General features: G+C 46.0%; 1 protein-coding gene across 1 annotated transcript in view; it reads right to left on the bottom strand.

Moving 5' to 3' along the window:
* The window catches only part of IGF2BP3 (insulin like growth factor 2 mRNA binding protein 3), a 167,625-nt gene that overhangs the window by 47,628 nt on the left and 98,752 nt on the right, over window positions 1-21,245 (bottom strand). Inside the window, exons 7-10 of the mRNA XM_054017064.1 lie at window positions 14,220-14,504; window positions 10,627-10,761; window positions 9,210-9,332; window positions 224-359 (exon numbers count right to left, since the gene is read on the bottom strand). Of these exons, the coding sequence (XP_053873039.1) occupies window positions 224-359; window positions 9,210-9,332; window positions 10,627-10,761; window positions 14,220-14,504 (679 nt within the window). The remainder of the gene's footprint in view (window positions 1-223; window positions 360-9,209; window positions 9,333-10,626; window positions 10,762-14,219; window positions 14,505-21,245) is intronic.

The raw sequence follows: 21,245 nt of genomic DNA, 5'->3' as shown, positions 1-21,245 counted from the left end.
TATACTACTGTAGCATCAAATGAACATTCATAACACAAATAAAAACTCCTTTCCAGTGTCCACAACAAAGGAAGGTACTTTTGAAATAAAATTACTCTTCATTTCCTTCATCTAAGTCAATGTTCTCAATTTTTCCTACCCAAAAGAGATTTATATATATATAGACTTAAAGAATCTCTCAGAAATAAACTTTCAAAAATGACCAAGCCATAAAAAGACTCACATTCATAGCAGCAATATCATTTTCATAGGACTCCCTGATTTTCTTCATTATTTCTTCCTCGGCCTTGGCACAAGTTTCAATACTGCCTTTAACTGTAATGGTCCGTTCAGGGTTATAGAGTGTCAAGTCCTGCAGTCTGCAGACAAAACAGAAATCCAATTAATTACCATTCAAACAGTAGATGGTAATCAAAACTTATCAATTAAGGCTGGGGAATTTTGAAATTGGCAGATTTGCCCTGCAACAATGGAACATACAAGATCAATTTGCAGCAGAACTCAAACATGATTCTAACAGAATCTGGAAGAATGCTTCCCTCACAAAAGACTGGACTAAAATTAGTGCAATGTGATTCAGTGTCAAATGGTTAAGATTTGCTTGGATGTGTCACAGATTCTAGCAAGGAGAGATTACTTACCTTGTACAGTGACCTGAGATCTTTGAGATGTGTCCCTCTGGGTGCCTCACATCAGGATATACACCCACCCATCTGCTCTCGATTGGAGATCTTTGTCAGCAGTGTCTGCGGATCAACACCTGTGCCCCAGACACCTTTGGGCCCCAAAAGGAGGGGCAGATGCATCACCACTCAAATTCCTTCTCAACCACACAAGTCCAAAGAAAGAGATTCTGAGGCAGAGAGGAAAGAGAGTAGGTAGTGGAGCACCCACAGGGGAACACATCTTGAAAAACAAGTCACTGCACAAGGTAAGTAATCTCCTTCTTCAAATAGTGTCCCTATGGGTGCTCCAGGTCGGGAAACTCTCTGTGCCTCTATCATGGAGGAAAGTGCCAAGGAAGTGGATTCAATATGGACTGTAGACAGTGTCACCAAAGGCCATGTCAGTCCTGGAATCAGGCATGAGAGCATAATGCTGGTAAAATATGTGCAGCGAAGACCAGGTGGCTGTCCTGCAGATGTTTGAGATGGGTATATTTTTAAGAAGAGCTACAGAGATCAAGAGTTATTGCTGAATCTGAGGGGAATGAGGCTTCGTAGCATGACGACATAACCTGGAACCCATTTGGGCAATCTTTGGGAGGATACTGGATGTCCCCTAATTCATTTCCGAAACAGAGATGGAGAAATCCAAAAGGACCTGGTCCTGTCAAGATAAGAGGCAAGAGCTCTTAACATCCATTGTGAGTGTGGCTTGGTGTAAAATAGTGGCTAGTAAATCTTTTGATTAATGTGGAATTCAGAAGAGACTTTAGAAAGGAAGCAAGGATGTGGACATCCCCATCAGTTCAAATGGGGATTTCCTCAGAGCACTGAGGAGAGGTCCCATGGCAGACTTGGCTTCTTGATAGGAAGGAAGAGGTTGAATAGGCCTTTGATAAATCTTGCAGTGGGGTAGGGTGAATGAAGACTGAACACTTCTACAAGGAGCTGTGATGGCAACTAGCTGAATTTTGATGGAGCTTAGCAGTAAGCCTGTGGTCTTTAAATTCAGAAGGTAACGAAGGATGTGAGACAAAGAGAATTCAAGAGAAAGCATAGCTTGATGGCTGCACCAAGCCTGGAAGCGTTTCCACTTTTACAGGTAAATTTTCCTGTATTCAGTGTTGTTGTTACCACGTTGGCCTAAGGATATTAGCGAAACACAGTGAGTGAGGAAATCTCTTTTATTGGACCAACTTCTGTTGGTGAGAAAGACAAGCTTTCGATTTTTCACATAGCTCTTCTTCAGCTCAAACATTTGTCTCTTCACCAACAGAAGTTGGTCCAATACCTCACCCACCTTGTTTCTCTTGTTTCCTAGCTGTGGGCTCTGATGTTAAGCAGTACCCTTTTAACTTCTGGAGAGCAGATCTCTTCTATACCAGACAGCCACCGAATAGCCACACTGAGGCAAAGTGTTGTGAGATTATGGTAGGTGACCAAACCCAAATCCTGGGTGAGGAGAGTTGACATTACAGGAAGGCAGAGAGGAGGCTGCAGGGACAAATGAATCAGCTCTACGAACCACATCTGTCTCAACCATGATGGCGCTATGAGCGGGGGCAGCGAGTTATATGGGCCCATGGTGCCTGGGCTCCAGGAATATTCAGAGCCAAGGGCCTGGCTCCACCAATGTTTGGAGCCAGGTCTCTCCCGCATCCCTGCCTGGAGCATCCCCCAGCCCTCATCCACGCATGCATCTCCCCCAGGCCTCAGAGCGTCCCCTGGCCCCCGCCTTCCACCCCCTGTGTGCCTCCCCCAGGCCGTCCCTGCCTGATTGAAAGCAGGTGGCTGCCCTGCTGCTCCGCGCTGCTCTCCCTCGCCTGCACTGCCAGCTGCTGCTGCCTAAGGCTAGGCTACAGCACAAGAGCGGTGCTGGCGGCAGACTGAGGCAGCCGGCTGCTGCTGCACCTGAGGAGGGGGAGGAGGCACATACATGATTGGCAGCTCCCCCCCCCCCCCCAAGCACCCACCGGGAGGTGACGCCGAGGGGGCTTCCAGCTGGGAAACATCTGGAGTGGATCTTACTCACCTGAGCAGCTGCTGGGGCTTTGGTGAGTGTCTGCCCCTCTGATCTGCCCCCCCATCCCCCACTCCTGCTCCACGCTAGGCAAGGGGCAGCCCCATTCCCCACCCCAGTGGGGCTATGGTGAGGGACACCAGCAGGGGAGGAGACCACACATGATGGTAGCCCCCCCCCCCATAGTGTAAGGGGCTTCCTGGACCTGAGAGGGGTCCTAGGAGCATGTGCAGTGACAGTGGTGTGAGGGTGAGGTGAGGTGCTGACTGGGGGGTGGGAGGGGCGGAGAGGAGGGGAGACGGGGGCTCCTCCCCCAGAGCTTGCTGCTGCCGGTGGGGAAAGGGTTTGGGGGAAGTCCTCCTCTCTGGCCCTAGCATCGGGGCAGCCTGTCTGCACCCCAAGCTCCTCATCCCAGAACCCGCACCCCCAGCCAGAGCCCTCACCCCCTGCACCCCAACCCTCAGTCCCAGCCCTGAGCCCCCTCCTGCACTGTGAACCCCTCATCCCCAGCCCCACCCCAAAGCTCTCACCTGAGGGAAAAAACATGCAACTTAAATTTGGCAGTCAGTTTGGGGTATGATCGTGTTTAGCACGATACTTGATTTTTTTACACCCTTTAAAGTATATAATTGGTTGTATACGGGTACAACAAAATGTAATGTATTGAAGCAGGTAAGTGCTGCTTCTGACTTTCCACTTTTAATTGGCCCTTGTGATCTTGTAGCGCCAGGGCATTGTAGCTTAATTTTATCCCAGCAACAAATTCTTGATTTGTAGGACCAATAATAATCAACAATGGATAAATTCTTAATAAAATCACCCAGAGAAAAAGAAGAAAAGGGTAATTCATCAAGTGACGGCCTGAGCTCAACACCAAGCTGTCAAACTGAAGTTATACAAAAGAAAGATGCAGCAAATCTACAAAATAAGAAAAGGAGTTTTCAGCAATCTTGGCTATCAAGGTTTACGTGGTTGGAGTACAACAGCGAATTAGATAGAGGTTTTTGCTCAGTCTCCAAAAACTGTTCTGAAAAGAAGATCTTAATATTTTCTACGAAGGCCGAACCAACTTTTATTTCGTCCAGATTTCAAGATTGGAGACATGTGTTGTGTAGTTTTACATCACACAAAAAATCCTCCTGTCACAAGGAAGTGGTAATGAAGTATGCTGCTCTGCAATCGCAGGTAAATGTTTCTGCACTAATGTCGGCCAATTACAGAAAAGAATCACAATCAGCTAGGAATGCACTGCACAAAATTTTTAACGGTGTTCAGTACCTAGCTCAGCAAGCAATAGCATTACGTGGACATGAGAATGATTCAAATTTGATGCAGCTCCTGTTGCTACGCAGTACAGATTCAGAGGAACTGAGACAGTGGCTTAGTTGCACAAAATACAAGTGGCTGTCACGTGAGGTTAACGAAATAATCGCAACGATGGTGCTAAGACAAATTGTGCAAAAGATAAAGGCTTCAAAGTTTTATGCCATTGTAATGGATTAGACTACCAATTTGTCAAGAAAAGAACAAGTAAGTTTTTCTTTAAGGTTCTTTTCTTGTGAAGACTGGGAGATTTATGAGGAGTTTATTGGGTTTTATCAAACTGACGCAATGGATGCTGCTTCTCTTTTCAGGAACCAATCATCCAGGTAAGGAAAGACGAGCTGCTGCAATTGAGAGAACTTTGGTGAAGACCCTTGAGGTGGTGCAGAGGCCGAAGAGCAGGATGTGACACGGGTACTGGTCCCTGCCCACCATAAAACGTAGAAATCATTTGTGCAAGAGATGAATGACATGAAAATAAGCATCCTGAAGGTAAAGGGAAACAAGCCAACCTCCTGGATCCAGAGGGGAAATTATTGTTGCTAGGGTCACCTTTCTGAACCACTGAGAGCGGATGAATGTGTTTAAGGTCCTGAGATCCAGAATTGGTCTCTACTCACTGTTTGTCTTCAGGACAAGGAAATACTGAGAATAGAACCCTTTCCCAATGATGTCCCATGGGACAGATTTGATCGTGCCCAGCTAAAAGGAATTGTACCTTTCATAAGAGATCTTCGTGAGCAAGTTCCCTGAAGAGGGATGAGAGAGAGGAGGTGGTAAGGAGTTGAACCGATGGAATAGCCTGTAGAAATCACTTCCAGGATCCATCTGTCTGAGGTAATGAACTCCCAGGAACGTAGGAAATGGAAGAGATGATCCCCCATAAGGGTAGGAAGGGAACAAATGTAACCTAGGATCCAAAATGAGAGGTAGTTTGTGATCCTTGACCAATGGGTCAAAACAGGCATTTTGAAGACATTACTGGCTGGGAGAGGGCTGTTTCTTAGGGAATCTGGGCTTCATCATGGAGTTCAGCCAGTCTTGTGGGCTGGTAGTGAAGTATGCGAGGTCACTGAATTGTCCTGCTCTATTTTCTTTTCATCACAGATTTATAGATGCTCAAAGATCATAGTGTCACCAGGAAGGCTTTGAGTGAATGGAGGGACCCATCCATGGCATCACTAACCAACTTGAGGCTTTTGAAAAGAAGGTGCTTGACCATATTTTGTATCTCCTGGGGGAGGCCGGAAGACTGCAGCTGGGAAGCTCAGCACATGACTAGCCATAGCCACAAAACATGCAGCTGTGTCAGCGGCATCTAGCAAGGCCTGGAAAGATGCCTTGGCGACTGTCTGTCCCTCTGTAATGAGGGCCTGAAATTATTCTCTCTGCTTCTGAGGCAGGTGTTCAATAAAGATGAAAACTTTGACTACACTGAAGTCACACTTTGCTATTGGTGCTTGATAATTGGCCACTCTGAACTGCAACTAGGCTAAGGAGTAGTTCTGTCGAGAAGGTCCAATCATTTCAGCTGCTTATCAGATAGTGTTGAATGGAACTGGAGTTGCCTGTTCTATTGGTTGGCAACCTCCACCCCAAAGAGTTGGGAGGTGGATGAGAGAGAAAAAAAAAAAAAAAAAAAAAAAGTACTCTGAGGCTGTAGGAGGGATGTAATACTTTTTGTCAGCTCATTTATATGTGGCTGGGATAGTGGCTGGAGTTTGCCATACCGTGCATGCTCGGGTAAACAAATCTTCATTGATGGGCAAGGCAATCCTTGCCCTGAGGAGGTGAATGAAGGATATCCATCCAAAGAGAGGAGATTCAGGAAATCCACCATTAACGGGATTTGTAAGGTGTCTGCCTCATTTTTTATGAGTTCTTGAAAAGCCTGGAAGTCGTCAGGGTAAGATGGCAGGGAGGCACAACAGATTCATCTGATAAGGAGGATTTGTGGGAAGGGGATGCTTCTTCCTCTTCCACTGCTTCCTGCTCTGCTGGAGGTATCTGGGTGGCAGGACCTAGGGCATCAGTTGATGTCTCTGATGTGAGGTCTTTTGGGATGGCACCCTGTAGAAATGGTCTCCATAAGGAGTCCACAGATTCCAGTAAGCCAACTGTGATGAAGCATAAGGGAATGGGGCAGAACCCCAAGTTAGTCCTTGCCAGGGTAACCAGGCGTTCTTCCTGCTATGAGCTCCTTCTGCAGTGTGGACATTTAGGAAGGGAGGTTGGAAGTTGGAGGAACCATGACAGACGCATCTGTATCCATAAAGTGGGCCAGTGGTGTAGGTACTGGTTGTTGGGTCAGTACCACGCTCCGAGAAGAGATATGTGCTTCCATTGTTACCGAGGTTAGACAGGGAGATTGGTGAGGTGGTGTGGTGAATTTTGTAATGGTAACAGCTCGAAGTATCCCTCAGTACCGTCAAAGAGTCTGCATGGGGACAGCGTCAATACCAGAGGGTGAGTCACCATTGAAGAAATGGACGGAAGGTGAGTAGTCTCCATGAGATGAGTTGGTACTGGGGAGGAGTATCTCTCAGTATATCTAAATGATAGTGATTTGGGTTCTTTGAGGATTCAGAGGTTCCCATGAAATAGAAGCCTGGATGATATTGGGGACGCTGGATATGGTTACTCAGGAGTAAAAATATCCGGTGTTACTGGAGACTGCACTGAAATAAGCATGGTATGCTTTTCACCTTAGGCTATGGAAGACAGTACAGATAAAGACTACCTTGGTTCTGGCTTTTGGAGGCACTGAGTCAGGTACTGGGATGTTGGTCCCACTCTAGATGCTTTCTCAGTATACAACAGAACCTCCTAAGTTGGTACCATGGTTGCAGTATCAGAGGGACTGGGAGCCTCTGCAATGCCCACACTGGGACACGAGATACCCGAGACCCAGATCAAGGATGCAACTTTGCCCTTCTTTTTTCTCAGGCTGGAGAATGTGGTCTTTTCTTCTTGGAAGGGATGGGGAGTCCTCAGGGACTGCTGAACCAGAGGTGGTTGGTGCAACAGATGTACAGGGGTAACTCGGTTCCTGTGGGTCTCAGGGAGCCCCCCATAAGTAGGTGTTCAAGTCTATCCTCCCTCCATTTTTTAGATCTGTTTTTAAATCCGAAGCATTACATTTACAGGGAATGTGGGTTTCTCCCAAGCAGCGAAGGCAGCTTGAATATCTGTTGCTGAGGAGAAAGGACCTGCGACAGGTCTAGCAGGGTATGAAGTCCAGAGTTTTGGGTATAAACCTGCACCTCAAGGCCATGGATGTGGCCCGGGAAGAAAACCTAGAGGCCCAAAGGGCAAACAAGGAGCAGGGAAGGGGAGAAACTCCCTCAAAGGACAAACTTTTGCTAATAACAGAAAAAATTAATAACTAAAAACTAAAAGAAAAGGTATAAAGAAAGCAAAGCGTAGCAAGCCAAGAGGCTCAACACTGCAATACTCAGTCTCAAGGCACAGGCAGCTGAAAAGGCACTGGAGTGGTGACAGGTCAGCCCCTCCCTATAAACCCTTTTTTCAGGCACAGGGGTGTCTGGGGTGCAGGCGCATACACTGCTGACAAAAATTTCAGATGAAGCGCGCACAGGTGCACACACATCCGGACATGGAGCGCTCATAGGGACACTACTAGAAGAAGAATTATCCCTTCCTGGCCACACACTAGGACTGCTGTCAGGGGAATCCAAACCCATGTGCTTTGGATCCCAAGGGTGTTTCAAATCTCTGGAGTCTGAATGAAGTCCAGTCACTGCCTCAATCTAAAGGTGCCTAGGCTCACTCTCCGGGCACAGACCTTTTATCTAGCACCCCCACCTGAGTGTTGGAACCCGCTGTCCAGCCCCTGGGTATCGCACTGACCCTTCAGACTGTCTGGTACTTAAAGACACCCCTCACCTAGAACTCCACCCAAAAGGTGCGAACCTTCTGGTTTACAGTTTAACTCTCTAAGGGACAAGCAGCAGCAGTTGTGAAGTAGTCAGACATAGTCCAGTCTAACATCTTTATGCTCTTTACTTAACAGATAAAGCACAGGAGAGTACAGTATTATATAAAACAATAAGACATCATAAATGCAATGTCCCTCACTAGCTCACCAGTCCCTGGGGAGTCCCATCTCTGTTCTGTCAGACAGGGTCCTCTGCCTCCTTGACCCCACAGCAACTTCCCTCATCTCAATCTGGGGCAAAATGGTTTTCGCTCCCATTCTGTCCCAAGAGTCTCCAGAAGGACTCTATAACAGTCACAAGCATCTTTTTGTTCTGCCTTCTGGTTATTTTCCCTTCTCTCAAACATTTTGCCCATGCTAAAAAAAAAAACCTATCAGGTTCTTTCTTTAATCTCCAAGACTGTTTTCCAATTCTCCTTCTTTATAGAAATTCTTATTTACTTTCCTCTTTCCCTTTATTTTTCTCCCTTTTGTATTACACTTCTTGTTTCCCCTTCCTCCATCCAGTTTCCTAACTCACTTTCCTCTTGTCCCTCCTCCTTTGGTGTGTTCACTCCTTTATTGCTCTCACTTCCCCAAACTTATTCAGGAGGAGAAGTCCACACTCCTCTCGTCCACATGTAGCTCCACGACAGAGCAGTATTCAGACGTTTCAGCTCATTGCAGCAGTCACTTCCACCCATGGGTGAGGACAGCTAATAGCAGAAAGCAGAGCTCTTTGCCTAGACATTTGTCTAAATGAACAATAGATTGATTACCCTACTGCAGTTTAGCTGTTAGAGGCTGAAGCAGAAAGGGACCTGACCCAGACAGAAAATTACTACCTAAAATACTACTGTTCTCTTCCTATTTATTCAGTTGCTTTTCTCCTTTCCCTTGTTCCAAAGCCCAGCCGATATAGGAGATTAAACCATGTTATTTCAACTCATTCTATACATGCTTCAAAACTAGTCCAGTTATAAAACATGCTTGCTTGTCCAGCATATAACAGTTTCAAGACAACATTTTATAAACATGGATTAAACTAGCTAGAATACTATTTTTAGACCAGCCCTTGCCTAAACTATTTTTAGACAAGTCGAGAAGTGTTTAAATTCAGCTAAAATAACAGTTGAAGTCCCAGCATGGAGGGGGGTCTGAATGGTTGGTATCCCAGCCTTTACATAATGGACAAAATGTTTACAAAACCCAAAGAACTATTTCTGAGCACAGCACTTCAAGGTTTAGGCCATTGAAAACTTACGGAGATATTGTGATTTTAGTATCTGTGTCCTGTTCAATTTTCTTTAGGTTTCTTCCTTCTTTGCCAATAAGACGGCCAACAAAATTGTTATGTGCTAATATCTTCAAGGGAATTTCTTCTGTACTGTAATAGAAGTTACAGAATTCAGACAAATGGCCAACTATTAAAAAGCAGTTGAAAGAGGCAAGGTTTTAAATGTAATATCACTTGAATGAAAAATCTTAACTGTTTGCTGCAATAACTTATACAGGTAAATATTTACTAACAGAGATTAAAAATGAGGGCAGGTCTACACTACAGCCCTATGTAATTACTGCAGTGGCTGATGTCCATACTACCCTCTTTCTGTCAGTGGTGTGCATCTTCACCAGGAGCATTTCCACCGACTGAAGAGGGGAAGTGTGAGGGGCTGAGAGCCCGGGCCAACAGCTGATGTAAGTAACAGAGTGTCTACACAGACACTGCGCTGCCCTAATTATACTGACATAAGCCCTACGCCTCTTGTGCAGGTGGAGTTATTATGTCGGTGCAGTAGAGCACTTACATCGGCGGGAGCACAGCTGCAGTGGTACACCGACATAGTTAAGTTGACATAAGCTGCCTTATGTTGACTTAACTGTGTAGCGTAGACCAGGTCTAAGCTTTTAAAACTAAGTACTTTTCACTGTTCTCTCCATTAAAAGACCGGGCTGTTGTCTCAGTAGTGTCCACTATTTAAAAATACTTTGCAGCCAAATTAACCAAGTTTTTTTTTTAAATAAAGATGACACACCTAGTAGCCACAAACATCATAATATCTACTTCTGAAATGGAGCTCAACCAAGGCAGTGGGTTAGTATCTTACTATATTAATTTTTCCCTTCTGGAGACCAAAACACAAATTTTGACTTATGTCACTGGCCAATTCTGCTCTCAGCTATATTGGTACCCCCATTCCCATATACCAGTTTAGCTGGAGGCAAAATTGGACCAAATAGCGCACGTTATAAAACACCATATAAAATTAATTGTAGTTCAGCTACTCAATAGACGTCACAGACTGAAATAGCAAGCATATTATTGGTACGGACTGATGTGCCGCCACAGAGCCTTTTGTGAAAGCTCATACAAAATCTGCCCACATTAAAAACTATTAATTGCTTGTGAAAGTTTGAATTTCACTGCAGGTTGCCCGACAAACCCCCCTCCCCTCCACCCCCGCCCAAACAGCCAATGTCTGGAAGTGTGGTTTTTTTAACTGAGCAAAGAGGGTGGCACTGAAAATAAAATTAAGTTCTTTAAGCCAAAAGTTAAATGCTGTTACCGGACACCTCGGAGAAACTTCACCTTCACCTGTTGACAGATAAAGCTAAGAGTACTTCTTTCATGGGACTAGGAAAAGATTTGGAATTTTGCATTCTTTAAACCCTTTACTTACAATTTGGTATCTTGAGCTTCCTTTTGCATGATCTCCATAATAATTTTACAAGCTGTCGAGCAGCCTTCAGGAGTAGAGTGAATAGTAATTGGTTTCTCAGCAGCACCTGCATTTTCTTTACGATGAATATCAATTCTTGAGGAAAGAAAAAACATTAGCTGTAAGCATTTATTCTATTCTGGATTGATAATTGAGATTATAGATACACTTTATTTTGAGTTAATATGGATTTTTTAAAAATACCAAAACCAAGGTTTCATTTGGTGAAACATATAAATATAGTTATTAACACCATATAGTTATTAACACCACATAAAACTCAACACTCCATTAAATATTTTCCTTTTTAAAAGATACAAATTCTGGTTTGCTGGATGAAGCTCTACACATTAGAAAGTGGATTTTCCCTTCCCCACCAGATTCTACCCAACACATATTTTGGCGAGATTTTTATATAAAATAGAAAAATTACTCTCTCAAGTTATTAAGCATGTGTTGCATTCCACCTGGCTTTCCTATCACAAAATTAGAAAGGGAACAGCTGTGAGGTCACCCAGTCCATCCTCCACAAATGAATAATTCCTCCCAACAGTGCAATGAGTGTTTTGTCTAGCCTACTTTGTAATGTCCCCAGTGATGGAATTTTCCAGCACTTCTGTTAAAAGACTATTTTATATCCTACTAATGTTCACATCAGGAATATTGCCCTGGTTTTCAACTCTAAATGTTTCTCTTCTTAGTGTCATCCCATTTCTTCTAGTTCTACCTTTGTATCATCCTAAACATCCTCTCCCCCCACTACCAGGGCCCCATCCTGCACAACAAAGGGTAACTCCAGTAAAGTTAAGAATTACTCATGGCCTGCAGAGACACAATAGGGCCTTGAGTGTTTGCATCTTTCAAATACCTGCAGGCTACTCACTGCTCTCACCTTGGTGAGAAGCTACAGTTTTCTGAAGTCTAACCACGAGTCAATACCTCCAAACCCCTAAATCATTTGTATTGCTTTTCTCTAAATTCCCTCCAATTTGTCAACCCTTTATGGATATGGACATTTCATTTTGGTTCATAGTGCAGCATTTTGTGCAAAGTCCACAAACTAATTGTCAGGCAGAAGATGAGGAAGGTGACATTTCTCTTGTGTATGCCTTCCCAAAGTGACAAAAAAGGCAGAAAGCATCCTCTGAAGTCATATCTGCTTACAGCCAGTGACAGTACTTCTGCTCTCTTCTGCCCTTTTCAGAGATCATGAGTAAGTCTACAATTGTGTCATGCAAATTTTTAGATTTTTTTTTTTTTTTTTTTTTTTTTTTAAAACAGCAGAGGTTCAGGGGAAAAACCCAAGTCACAAAAAAGGTCTCAGCATGAGCACATGCATGAGTGTGTTAGAGAGTGAACCCATCTTGGAGAGCAAGCCCACCCCACATTCGCCCTATAGCAGTGGCTTCTGTTCCACAAAGCAGGGAGGTAGACCCAGCCATGAGTGTCGCAATTCTATGCACTAGGTCACAGCACCACGCAGGGTTGTCACATCCACCCTTCCATCTCCATCTATGGAGGGATGCATGTGCCAAACTTGAATGGCACTGCGACCACATGGGCCAGGACACAATGCCCAGAGTGAGAAACCAGGCCCACAGGAGCTGCTACTGCTTTATTATAATACATGATTACCATGAACACTGTGACCTCTGCGCCAAAATCATAGCCTTAATCTTTAACATTCCCTAGACAATACTTCCCAAGCCTTTGCTGGTCTGAGAATTGGAAGTCCTAGGGCTCCCCCGACAATTAGTTTCCTGATGCGTAGAGCACTCTCTATTAAACAATCTTTTTTGTCCACCTTCAGTATTTTAAATCCACTTAATTAAAACCAGTAACAAGAATTTTAGGCTACTGTATGCATTTATCCATTAAAGTCTGGTTAAATACAAAATTCGGAGGTCTGATGTGAAATAACACTCATTTTTGAAACTACACCTCCCCCTATTAAGTCATTGACATGATACATATCTGCAGTCCATCTGCCTCCCCAACCCCAAGAAAATCCATCCCTCCAGGTTAACATACCAACATACTCCCCCCGATGCAGTTGCACCACTGTAAGCTCTCTAGAGAACCACACTCCCATCGACTTAATTAATTCACCCCCAACAAGCAGCAGTAGCTATGTCAGCAGGAGAAGCTCTCCCACCAGCATAGTGCTATCCACACCAATGCTTAGGTCAGTGTAACTTATGTCACTCAGGGGGGTGGCATCTTCACACCCGAGCAACGTAAGTTATACCGACATAAGTGGTAGTGTAGACATATGCCAAGAAACCCCAGGGGAGAGGAACAAGGGAGACGGACATGAAAACCCAAAACCAACCCACCCACCCACCCACACTAGTTAAACAAAACAGCCTTGAGAGCACTCTGGAAAGGGCTATAGCTAGCAGATGCATTATTACTTCAAGACTTGGTTCCACAGACCAGAGTGTGCTCTGTAAACCACCAATGGTCCATGGACCCTAGTTCCAGAATCATTGTCTTATAGCCCTTCCAGTAACCAGATAGCTACTCTTTAACAAAGGTGCGTTCTATACACAGAACTTTACCATTAGAACGCTGAGAAGCAAAACACCTCTGTAATTGGAGACCATTCTATTAGTACTGCTGGTTTCTCACAGCTTTGAATGAAATTAAATCTGTCAAAGTGACAGTTCTGAAGAAAAACACACCAAGGACAGAAGGTGGCCACTAAACACACCTTGCTAATTTGTCTGTTACACACAATTCTTTTAGTTTGCCCTTTTATCACATAAGCCAATTATGAAGCATTGCATGTTTTTAGAGTGACCCTAATTGTCACCTTAGTTGGCAAGGCAACACCCTGCAGGGGCTGTCTCAACATAAAATACAAACACCAAATCTCCAAAATGACACCTCCAAGGCAGTAGAAATGTAACGGAGAAGTCACTTAGCTAGTCTACACTTCAAAAGGTTTTGCCAGTATAGTTATACCAAAAATAACCTTCTAGTACAGCTGCTGCTTATGCCATTTCCCCAAATGAAACATGCTGTACTGACAGAAGGACTTCATTGCTGGTGTAACTGCATCTACACTAAGATTCTGTTCCAGTGTAACTGTCGTAAAAAAAATCCTAGCTGACAATATTATACCAACAAAAGTTTCTAGTGTAGATCTGGCCCAAGCATTGCAGAAAGAGGAGACAAGACATGATACATACTTGACAAACTAGTTTCATATGCTTGTCCCAACAGTACGGTGTACTGTGTTCTATTTGTAAAGCCAAGCTTTTCCCAAAAATATCTTGGAAGACATGGAAAGTGGCAATCAATCCCAGAGGAACATTTAAGTTTACACATCAGACAAGAGGAGATTGATAGAGCAAGTTTTTAAGGGGGGGGGAGGGGAGAAATGTGCCAGATAGACTGAACTTTTGGCTAGTCCACAAATGTATTTACCACTCCATGTGGGAGAGAGGGAAGGGCAAGAACATAGGCTTTTGTTGGGTGTGTAGGGAAAAAGACAAAGGCAGCCAAAAGAAAAATTAAAGCCCACAACACAATTCTGTAGAATAACCTACTTGGACTGTGTCTGCTTTGTGATATTTCTGATAGTTGCTCCTTCTTTCCCAATAATGGCTCCTACAAACTGCGTGGGAACCAGCATTCTCAGTGGAACATCCGACTGCGGTTTCTGCCTTGTGGCTGCACCAGGTGACCCTTGCCTCGGAGGACCCCTCTGTCCAAATCCACGTCTCCCCTGTGGATGCTGTTGTGCAGGTGGTTGTGCTGCCATTTCATCTGGGATATATGCAACTTTCAAGGAATAGTTTTCAAGCTGGAATCCGTTTAGTTTTTCTATTGCTCTGTACAGTTGCAAAGGGGAAAAATATGAGAATTACACATGGGACCTTATGAAATGAAAAATCATTCAGTTATGGGCTTCTGCTCATTGTAAACTGCTTGAATGAAACTAGAGACTGACACCTACATTAAAAGTTATACACTTAGGCCTTGTCTACACTACAGCAGCATAGTTATGGCACCGGAGCTATGCCACTGTAAACCCCAGAGTGTAGAGAGAGACTACAGTGCACTAGGAGTTTTTCCATCACTGTAGGAACTCCACCTCCCTGAGCAACAGTACTTATGTCAACAGAAGCATTCTTCCATCAACCTAGCTGTGTCTACACAGGCTAGCATAGCTACAGTGCTCAGAGGTGTGGATTTTTCACACTCCTGGGTGCCACACTTATGTCGACTGCATTTTTAAATGTAGATCAGGCCTTATACAACCCAAGATCCATGATATACAATTACACAGAGAAAGCACTATGCACAAACTTACAAATATGCTCTTGCAAAGTTTGAGGGTATGTCTACACTCTGGAGCCTAAGCCCACATGTCTATGTCAGCACAGCCCCTTAACGTATGCACAGCCTACACTGACAACACTTCCCAAAATGACATTAGCCATGTCTCCTTTTGCTAGTATAACTTATATCAGGCAGGTGGTTTAAACTATAATGGCAAATTAACTCTTTCCGCTGGTACAAGTCAAGTCTATGCTTGAGGGTTTGCCAGTATTAGCTATACTAACAGAGCTATACTAGCAAAGCCTTTGCATTGTAGACTAACCCTAAGGGCTTGTCTACACTTAGATTTTATAGTGCTCTAACCCCCCAAGCGCAACAAGTTTGAACACTTTAAAGTGCTAGTGTGGACAAGCTCCGAGCACTCCCCTCGTGGAAGTGGATTACCAGGAGCGCTGGGAGACCTCTCTCCCAGCACTCACACATGACCACACACACACTTTAAAGTGCTGCCACGGGAGTGCTCCCGTCGCAGCACTTTGAAGTTTCTAGTGTAGACGTAGCCGAAGACAAAAAGTTTTTTTAAAACACAGCTAGCTAACAGGATTTGAAATACCACTCAGCACCTATTTTAGACAGAGTTTAACACCTGTACAATAATATCAGCCAATTATGTTGTAACCTTGTGAGAGAATTAGCCAAGAAATTCACTTGGGGCATGGCTACACTTGCAAATGTAGAGCTCTTTGAGTTAAACCAGCCTTCGTAGAGCACAGTAGGGAAAGCGCGGCAGTCTGTCCACACTGACAGCTGCAAGCACACTGGCGTGGCCATATTTGCAGCACTTGCAGCAGCATTGGAAGTGGTGCATTGTGGGCAGCTATCCCACAGAGCATGGTGCTGTGGCTTGTGGGAAGGGTGTGGGGCATTCTGGGTCCTGTCCCAACGCCCCGTGATGCATCGGTTCGCATCCCAGCAATCCCTCTGCTTCGATCCACAATTGGTGCCATCTTTCAACGCTTTTTGTACTACGCGCGCTGTCTTCCCTTTCGGTCTGCGAGAATGGAGCCCGAACTGCTGAGGAATATGCTGACGAGTCTCGCCAGCACATCACATTTGGCAGTCAAGTTATTCCTTAAGATCCAAAGTGACAGTGAGGACTCCGACGATATCAACTCAAGTAACGCATATGACACGAGATTGCTTGTGGCATTCACGGACATGCTCACCAGCATGGAACGGCACTTTTGGGCTCAGGAAACAAACACTGAGTGGTGGGATCACATCGTTATGCAAGCCTGGGATCACAAGCAGTGGCTGCAGAACTTTCGGATGAGAAAAGCCACTTTCATGGGACTGTGTGATGAGCTCGTCCCCACCCTGCGGCGCAAGGACACAAGATTGAGAGCTGCCCTGCCCGTGGAGAAGCGGGTGGCTATTGCAATCTGGAAGCTGGCAACTCCACACAGCTACCGATCGGTTGCTAACCTGTTTGGAGTGGGGAAGTCGACCGTTGGAATTGTATTGATGCAAGTTTGCAGGGCCATTAATTGCATCCTGCTCAGAAGAACCGTGACTCTGGGTAATATGCATGACATTGTGGCTGGCTTTGCACAAATGGGTTTCCCTAACTGCGGAGGGGCAACAGATGGGACGCATATTCTAATTCTGGCACAGCCCACCTAGCCTCTGAGTACGTTAATCGGAAGGGCTATTTCTCTATGGTTCTCCAGGTGCTTATGGATCACAGTGGGCATTTCATTGACATTAACACAGGCTGGCCCGGAAAGGTGCATGACGCACACATCTTTCGGAACACAGGCCTGTTCAGGAAGCTGCAAGCCGGGACTTTTTTCCCCCCAGACCAGAAGATCATCATAGGGGAAGTCAAAATGCCCATTGTGATCCTTGGAGACCTCACTTACCCTTTAATGCCATGGCTCATGAAACCCTACACAGGGAGCCTTGACAGCAGCAAGGAGCGGATCAACAACAGGCTGTCAGTGCAGAATGACTGTGAAGTGTGCTTTTGGCTGTTTAAAGGGCTACTGGCGCTCTCTGTATGGGAAGCTGGACCTGGCCGATAACAGCATCCCCATGGCTATACCCTCCATAATATTTGGAAGGGAAGGGTGAAAGATTCACTCAGGCATGAAACTCGGAGGTTCAACACCTGGAGGCTGAATCTGAACAGCCAGAGAGCAGGGCTATTAGCAGGGCCGGCTCCAGGCACCAGCTTGGCAAGCAGGTGCTTGGGGCGGCCAGTCCGGAGAGGGGCGGCGCGTCCAGCTATTCGGCGGCAATTCGGCGGAGGGTCCCTCACTCCCACTCGGAGCGAAGGACCTCCCGCTGAATTGTCGCCGCAGATCGCGATCATGGCTTTTTTTGGGGGGCTGCCTGGGGCGGCAAAAACCTTGGAGCCGGCCCTGGCTATTAAAGGGGCCCAGCGCAAGGCTGCAAGGATTAGGGATGCCTTGAGGGAGCAATTTGAGGCTGAAAGCCACCAGTAATGTCTGGTGCCCTGCACGGGAAGGAAGTGCAGCGGTTCCAATGTGAGTAGGAATCTGTGTTTGCTACATACACTGACTTGCAGTGCCTGTTGCTTTCCTGGGCTAAGGTATCTTTTACTTTATGCAATAATGAAGAATGTTTTCACAGCAAAAAAATCCATGTATTGAAAAAAAAAAAACAACTGCTTGGGAAACAAAGGGCAAGGGGGTGAGGAATGGTACAATCACAGATTTACGTATGTCCTGTTATCATACTCAGCCTTCCTGTTTGGAGTGCTGTGCAATGAGTGCTGCACTTCAGGATGGCTATATCGCATGGTGATGGGGGTTGAGTGCAGTGGGTAAGGGTCATAGTTTTCAGGGCTGGGTGGTGAAGCTACGGGTGTAGGAGGCAGCTGGTGGTGATAAGAACCCGTATGTTGGGGAAAGTGGGTTGGAGGTGACATGGGGGGCACAAGGGAAAGTTTTGAGACAAGGGCTGCGGGGGAGGGGCGCAGTAGTGCTCCACCTGCATGACTACAAATGCCTGGATCGAGTCCGCTTGGCGCTCCATGATGCTTATCAGCCGCTTCGTGCTTTGGTGCCGGCAATCCACATTCTGCTGGTGGACCCTCCTTTAACTCTCCCGCCACTCCTGCACTTTTTGATTTTCATTAAGGGGGTGCTGCATGGCTTCATGCAGCATGTCCTTTGCTTCTACATGGCCTCTTCCTGATTCTTTGCAGCTTCTTGGCTGGTGGTAACACAGACGGCTGAGATCTCAAGGTTGCATCTGTAAAGGCAAAATGCAACACTTAACACAGGCAGCATTGTTCACACCAGACAGAGCAATGATTCGTCCGTACTTAAGGAGGGCAAGCACAGTCTACACAATAGCATAATTCGCCCGTCCCAAAGCGAGCGCACATAACCCATGGGAGTCCCAAAATGGTGAGTAAGCACAGGGTCAAGGGGGACTGATTCTTTCATGGCTGTACTGTCTTCTGGGTTCCTGTGCCTTGGGGAGAGCCAAGAGCTGCAGGGGGCCCCTATACTGAACACTGTCACCACATTTTCCACAGGAGTTCGTCCTGGAAGATCTCGCTGCTGAGGGTGACCTGGGAAGCAAGGGTGGGTCTTCTACTACAATGCCCTGGCCCATATGCAGCTTGTCTGTGTGCAGCAATGGTCCCCTCGCCCCTCATGGCACAGTGGCATGTTAGCCTGACTGGGACACGGACATGTTAGCCTGACTGGGACAAGGACCACAGTGGCTCTCCCATAAAACCTGTGCAAGCGCATTGCCCAAGTTCTGGCTGAGACCTTTAAAGAGATCACTGAGGCTGATTACCGCGATGTGAGAGAGCACATTAACGCCCTATTTCGCATCTAGGCATGCATGCATGCAGCCCTAATCCTCCTTGTTCCAAGAGCCCACACCGAATAACTTCCTTTCCAAAATAAAAGCAGCTTACCGGGAACCTCCTCTGGTGGTCGTCCTTCCCCAAGCACCAGCTGCCGCGACTGGCTACCTTCCCTCCTGGCTTGAGAACAGCTCCTGGCTACATGCATCTAGGGATGCTGGGGTGTCTTCCTTCTCCTCAGCATCCTCGCTCCCACTTTGCTCCTCCTCCTCCTGCCTTGTTGGACTGAGCTCCGAAGTGTCCATGGTGGTACTCTGAGTGGAGGTGGGGTCACCCACAAGTATCGCGTCCAGCTCTTTGTAAAGACGGTAGGTCGCGGGGGCAGCACCGGAGTGGCTGTTTGCCTCGTGGGCTTTGCGGTAGGCATTCCGCAGCTCCTTCTCTTTAACCCTGCACTGCAGTGCATCCCAGTCACGGCCCCTTTCCATCATGTCCCTTGATATCTGCCCGAAGGTGTCGTAATGCCTACGGCTGGGGCGCAGCTTGGACAGGATAACTTCCTCCCCCCTCAAACACTGATGAGGTCCAGCTCCTCGCCATTGCTCCATACTGGGGATCACCTGGCGCGTGGAGGCATGGTCACCTAGAAAGATTCGCTGAGAGCACTCCACGCCTGGCTGAGCAACAGGAAGGGGATTTTCAAAATTCCCAGAGAATTTAAAGGGCAGGTCTGACGGTTGGTCACCTGAGGGCAGGGCAGTAGAGTTAAAAACTGATGATCAGAGTGGCTAGAACAGGCATTGTTGGACACTTCTGGAGGCCGATTAGAGCGCAGTACCGGACCAGGGAGTCCACACTGGCACCGCAGCGTTCCAGCGGGGGCGCATCAAATGTTATTCCACTCGCCAAGGGGGAGTACCAGGAGTGCTCTAGCCGCAGAGTCAGAGCGCTCTATGTGCCTTGCCAGTGTGGACGAGTCATGAGTTAGAGCGTACTGGGTTGCTTTAATGCGCTCTAACTCGCAAGAGTAGCCATGCCCTTAGTCGGGAGCATAGGTTACAAAACAGCCATCTGACACAATCGAAAGGTGTTGAAATGCATTTGCACTAGTTGCTAAATGGTGTTTCAAATAGTAATAGCTACTAATATTCACCTTTTCTTGTCAACTGTTGAGAATAGGCCACTTCCACCGTAACTGAACTGGTTGTTAGCACTGATCCCCCTCCCCCCACTTGGTAAGGCAACTCCCATCTTTTCATGTGCTATAATATATATTCTGCTTACTGTATTTTTCACTCCATGCATCTGATGAAGTGCATTTTAGAGCACGAAAGCTTATGCCAAAATAAATTTGTTAGTCTCTAAGGTGCTACAAGGATTTTTTTTTTTTTTTTTTTTTTTTTTAAAAGGGCACCTTCCCCCTTGGAGGGACCCACTAATTAATACTGAGCCTCTCCCACTAAGCTCCACTAATTCCCACTTTCCTCCTCATTCTCATTTTTTTTGGGCAAAAGGAGGAACAGAGCAATTACAACAGCATTCCTCACTCTGCCTCATACAAGAGGCAGAGCATGGAGTGGAGCTCCCTTCACCAAGTCTCATCTACTCTGGGAAGTAACACTGTTATAAAATGTGTGTTTAACAGAAAGAACATAAGGACAGCCATACTGGGTCAGACCAATGGTCCATCTAACCCAAGATCCTGTCTCGGACGACAGTAGCCAGTACCAGAGCGTCAGAGGGAGTGTCCAGAACAGGGCAGTTGGAGGGCTTCACCCCATCTTCCTCTCCCAGCTTCTGGCAGTCACAGTTTAGGGTCACCCTGGGCATGGGGTTGCATCCCTGACCATCCTGGCTAATAATCATTGATGGACTTATCCTCTATTAACATATCCTCCATTATTTTTTGAACCCAGTTATACTTCTGCCCATCTCAACATCCCATGGCAACCAGTTCCATAGGTTAATTGTGCACTGCATGAAAAAGTACTTGTTTGTTTTAAATCTGCTGTGTATTAATTTCTTCGGGTGACCCCTGGTTTTTGTATTGTGGGGAAGGGTAAACAACACTTCTCTATGCACTTTTTCTACACCATTCATGATTTTATAGATCTCTGTCCTATCATCCCTTAGTCAGCTCTTTTCTAAACTGAACAGCCCTAATCTTTTTAGTCTCTCCCCGTAAGGAGCCCATTCCATACCCTGGATCATTTTTCTTGCGCTCCTCTGAACCTTTTCCAGTTCCACTATATCCTTTTTGAGATAGCACCACCAGGACTGGACACAGTACTCAAGGTGTGGGTGCACCATGGATTTATATAGTGGCATTATGATATTTTTCAGACGTATTTTCTACCCTTTTCCTAATAGTTCCCAACAGACTGTTAACCCTTTTCGAGTGCTGCTGCACTTTGAGCTGAAGTTCTCAGAGAGCTACCCA

The sequence above is a fragment of the Malaclemys terrapin genome, chromosome 2 (assembly GCF_027887155.1).
Source record: "Malaclemys terrapin pileata isolate rMalTer1 chromosome 2, rMalTer1.hap1, whole genome shotgun sequence".
Classification (NCBI taxonomy): Eukaryota; Metazoa; Chordata; order Testudines; family Emydidae; genus Malaclemys; species Malaclemys terrapin.
The sequence above is the reverse complement of the archived record's forward strand: the minus strand, read 5'-3'. Positions and strand labels throughout refer to the sequence as shown.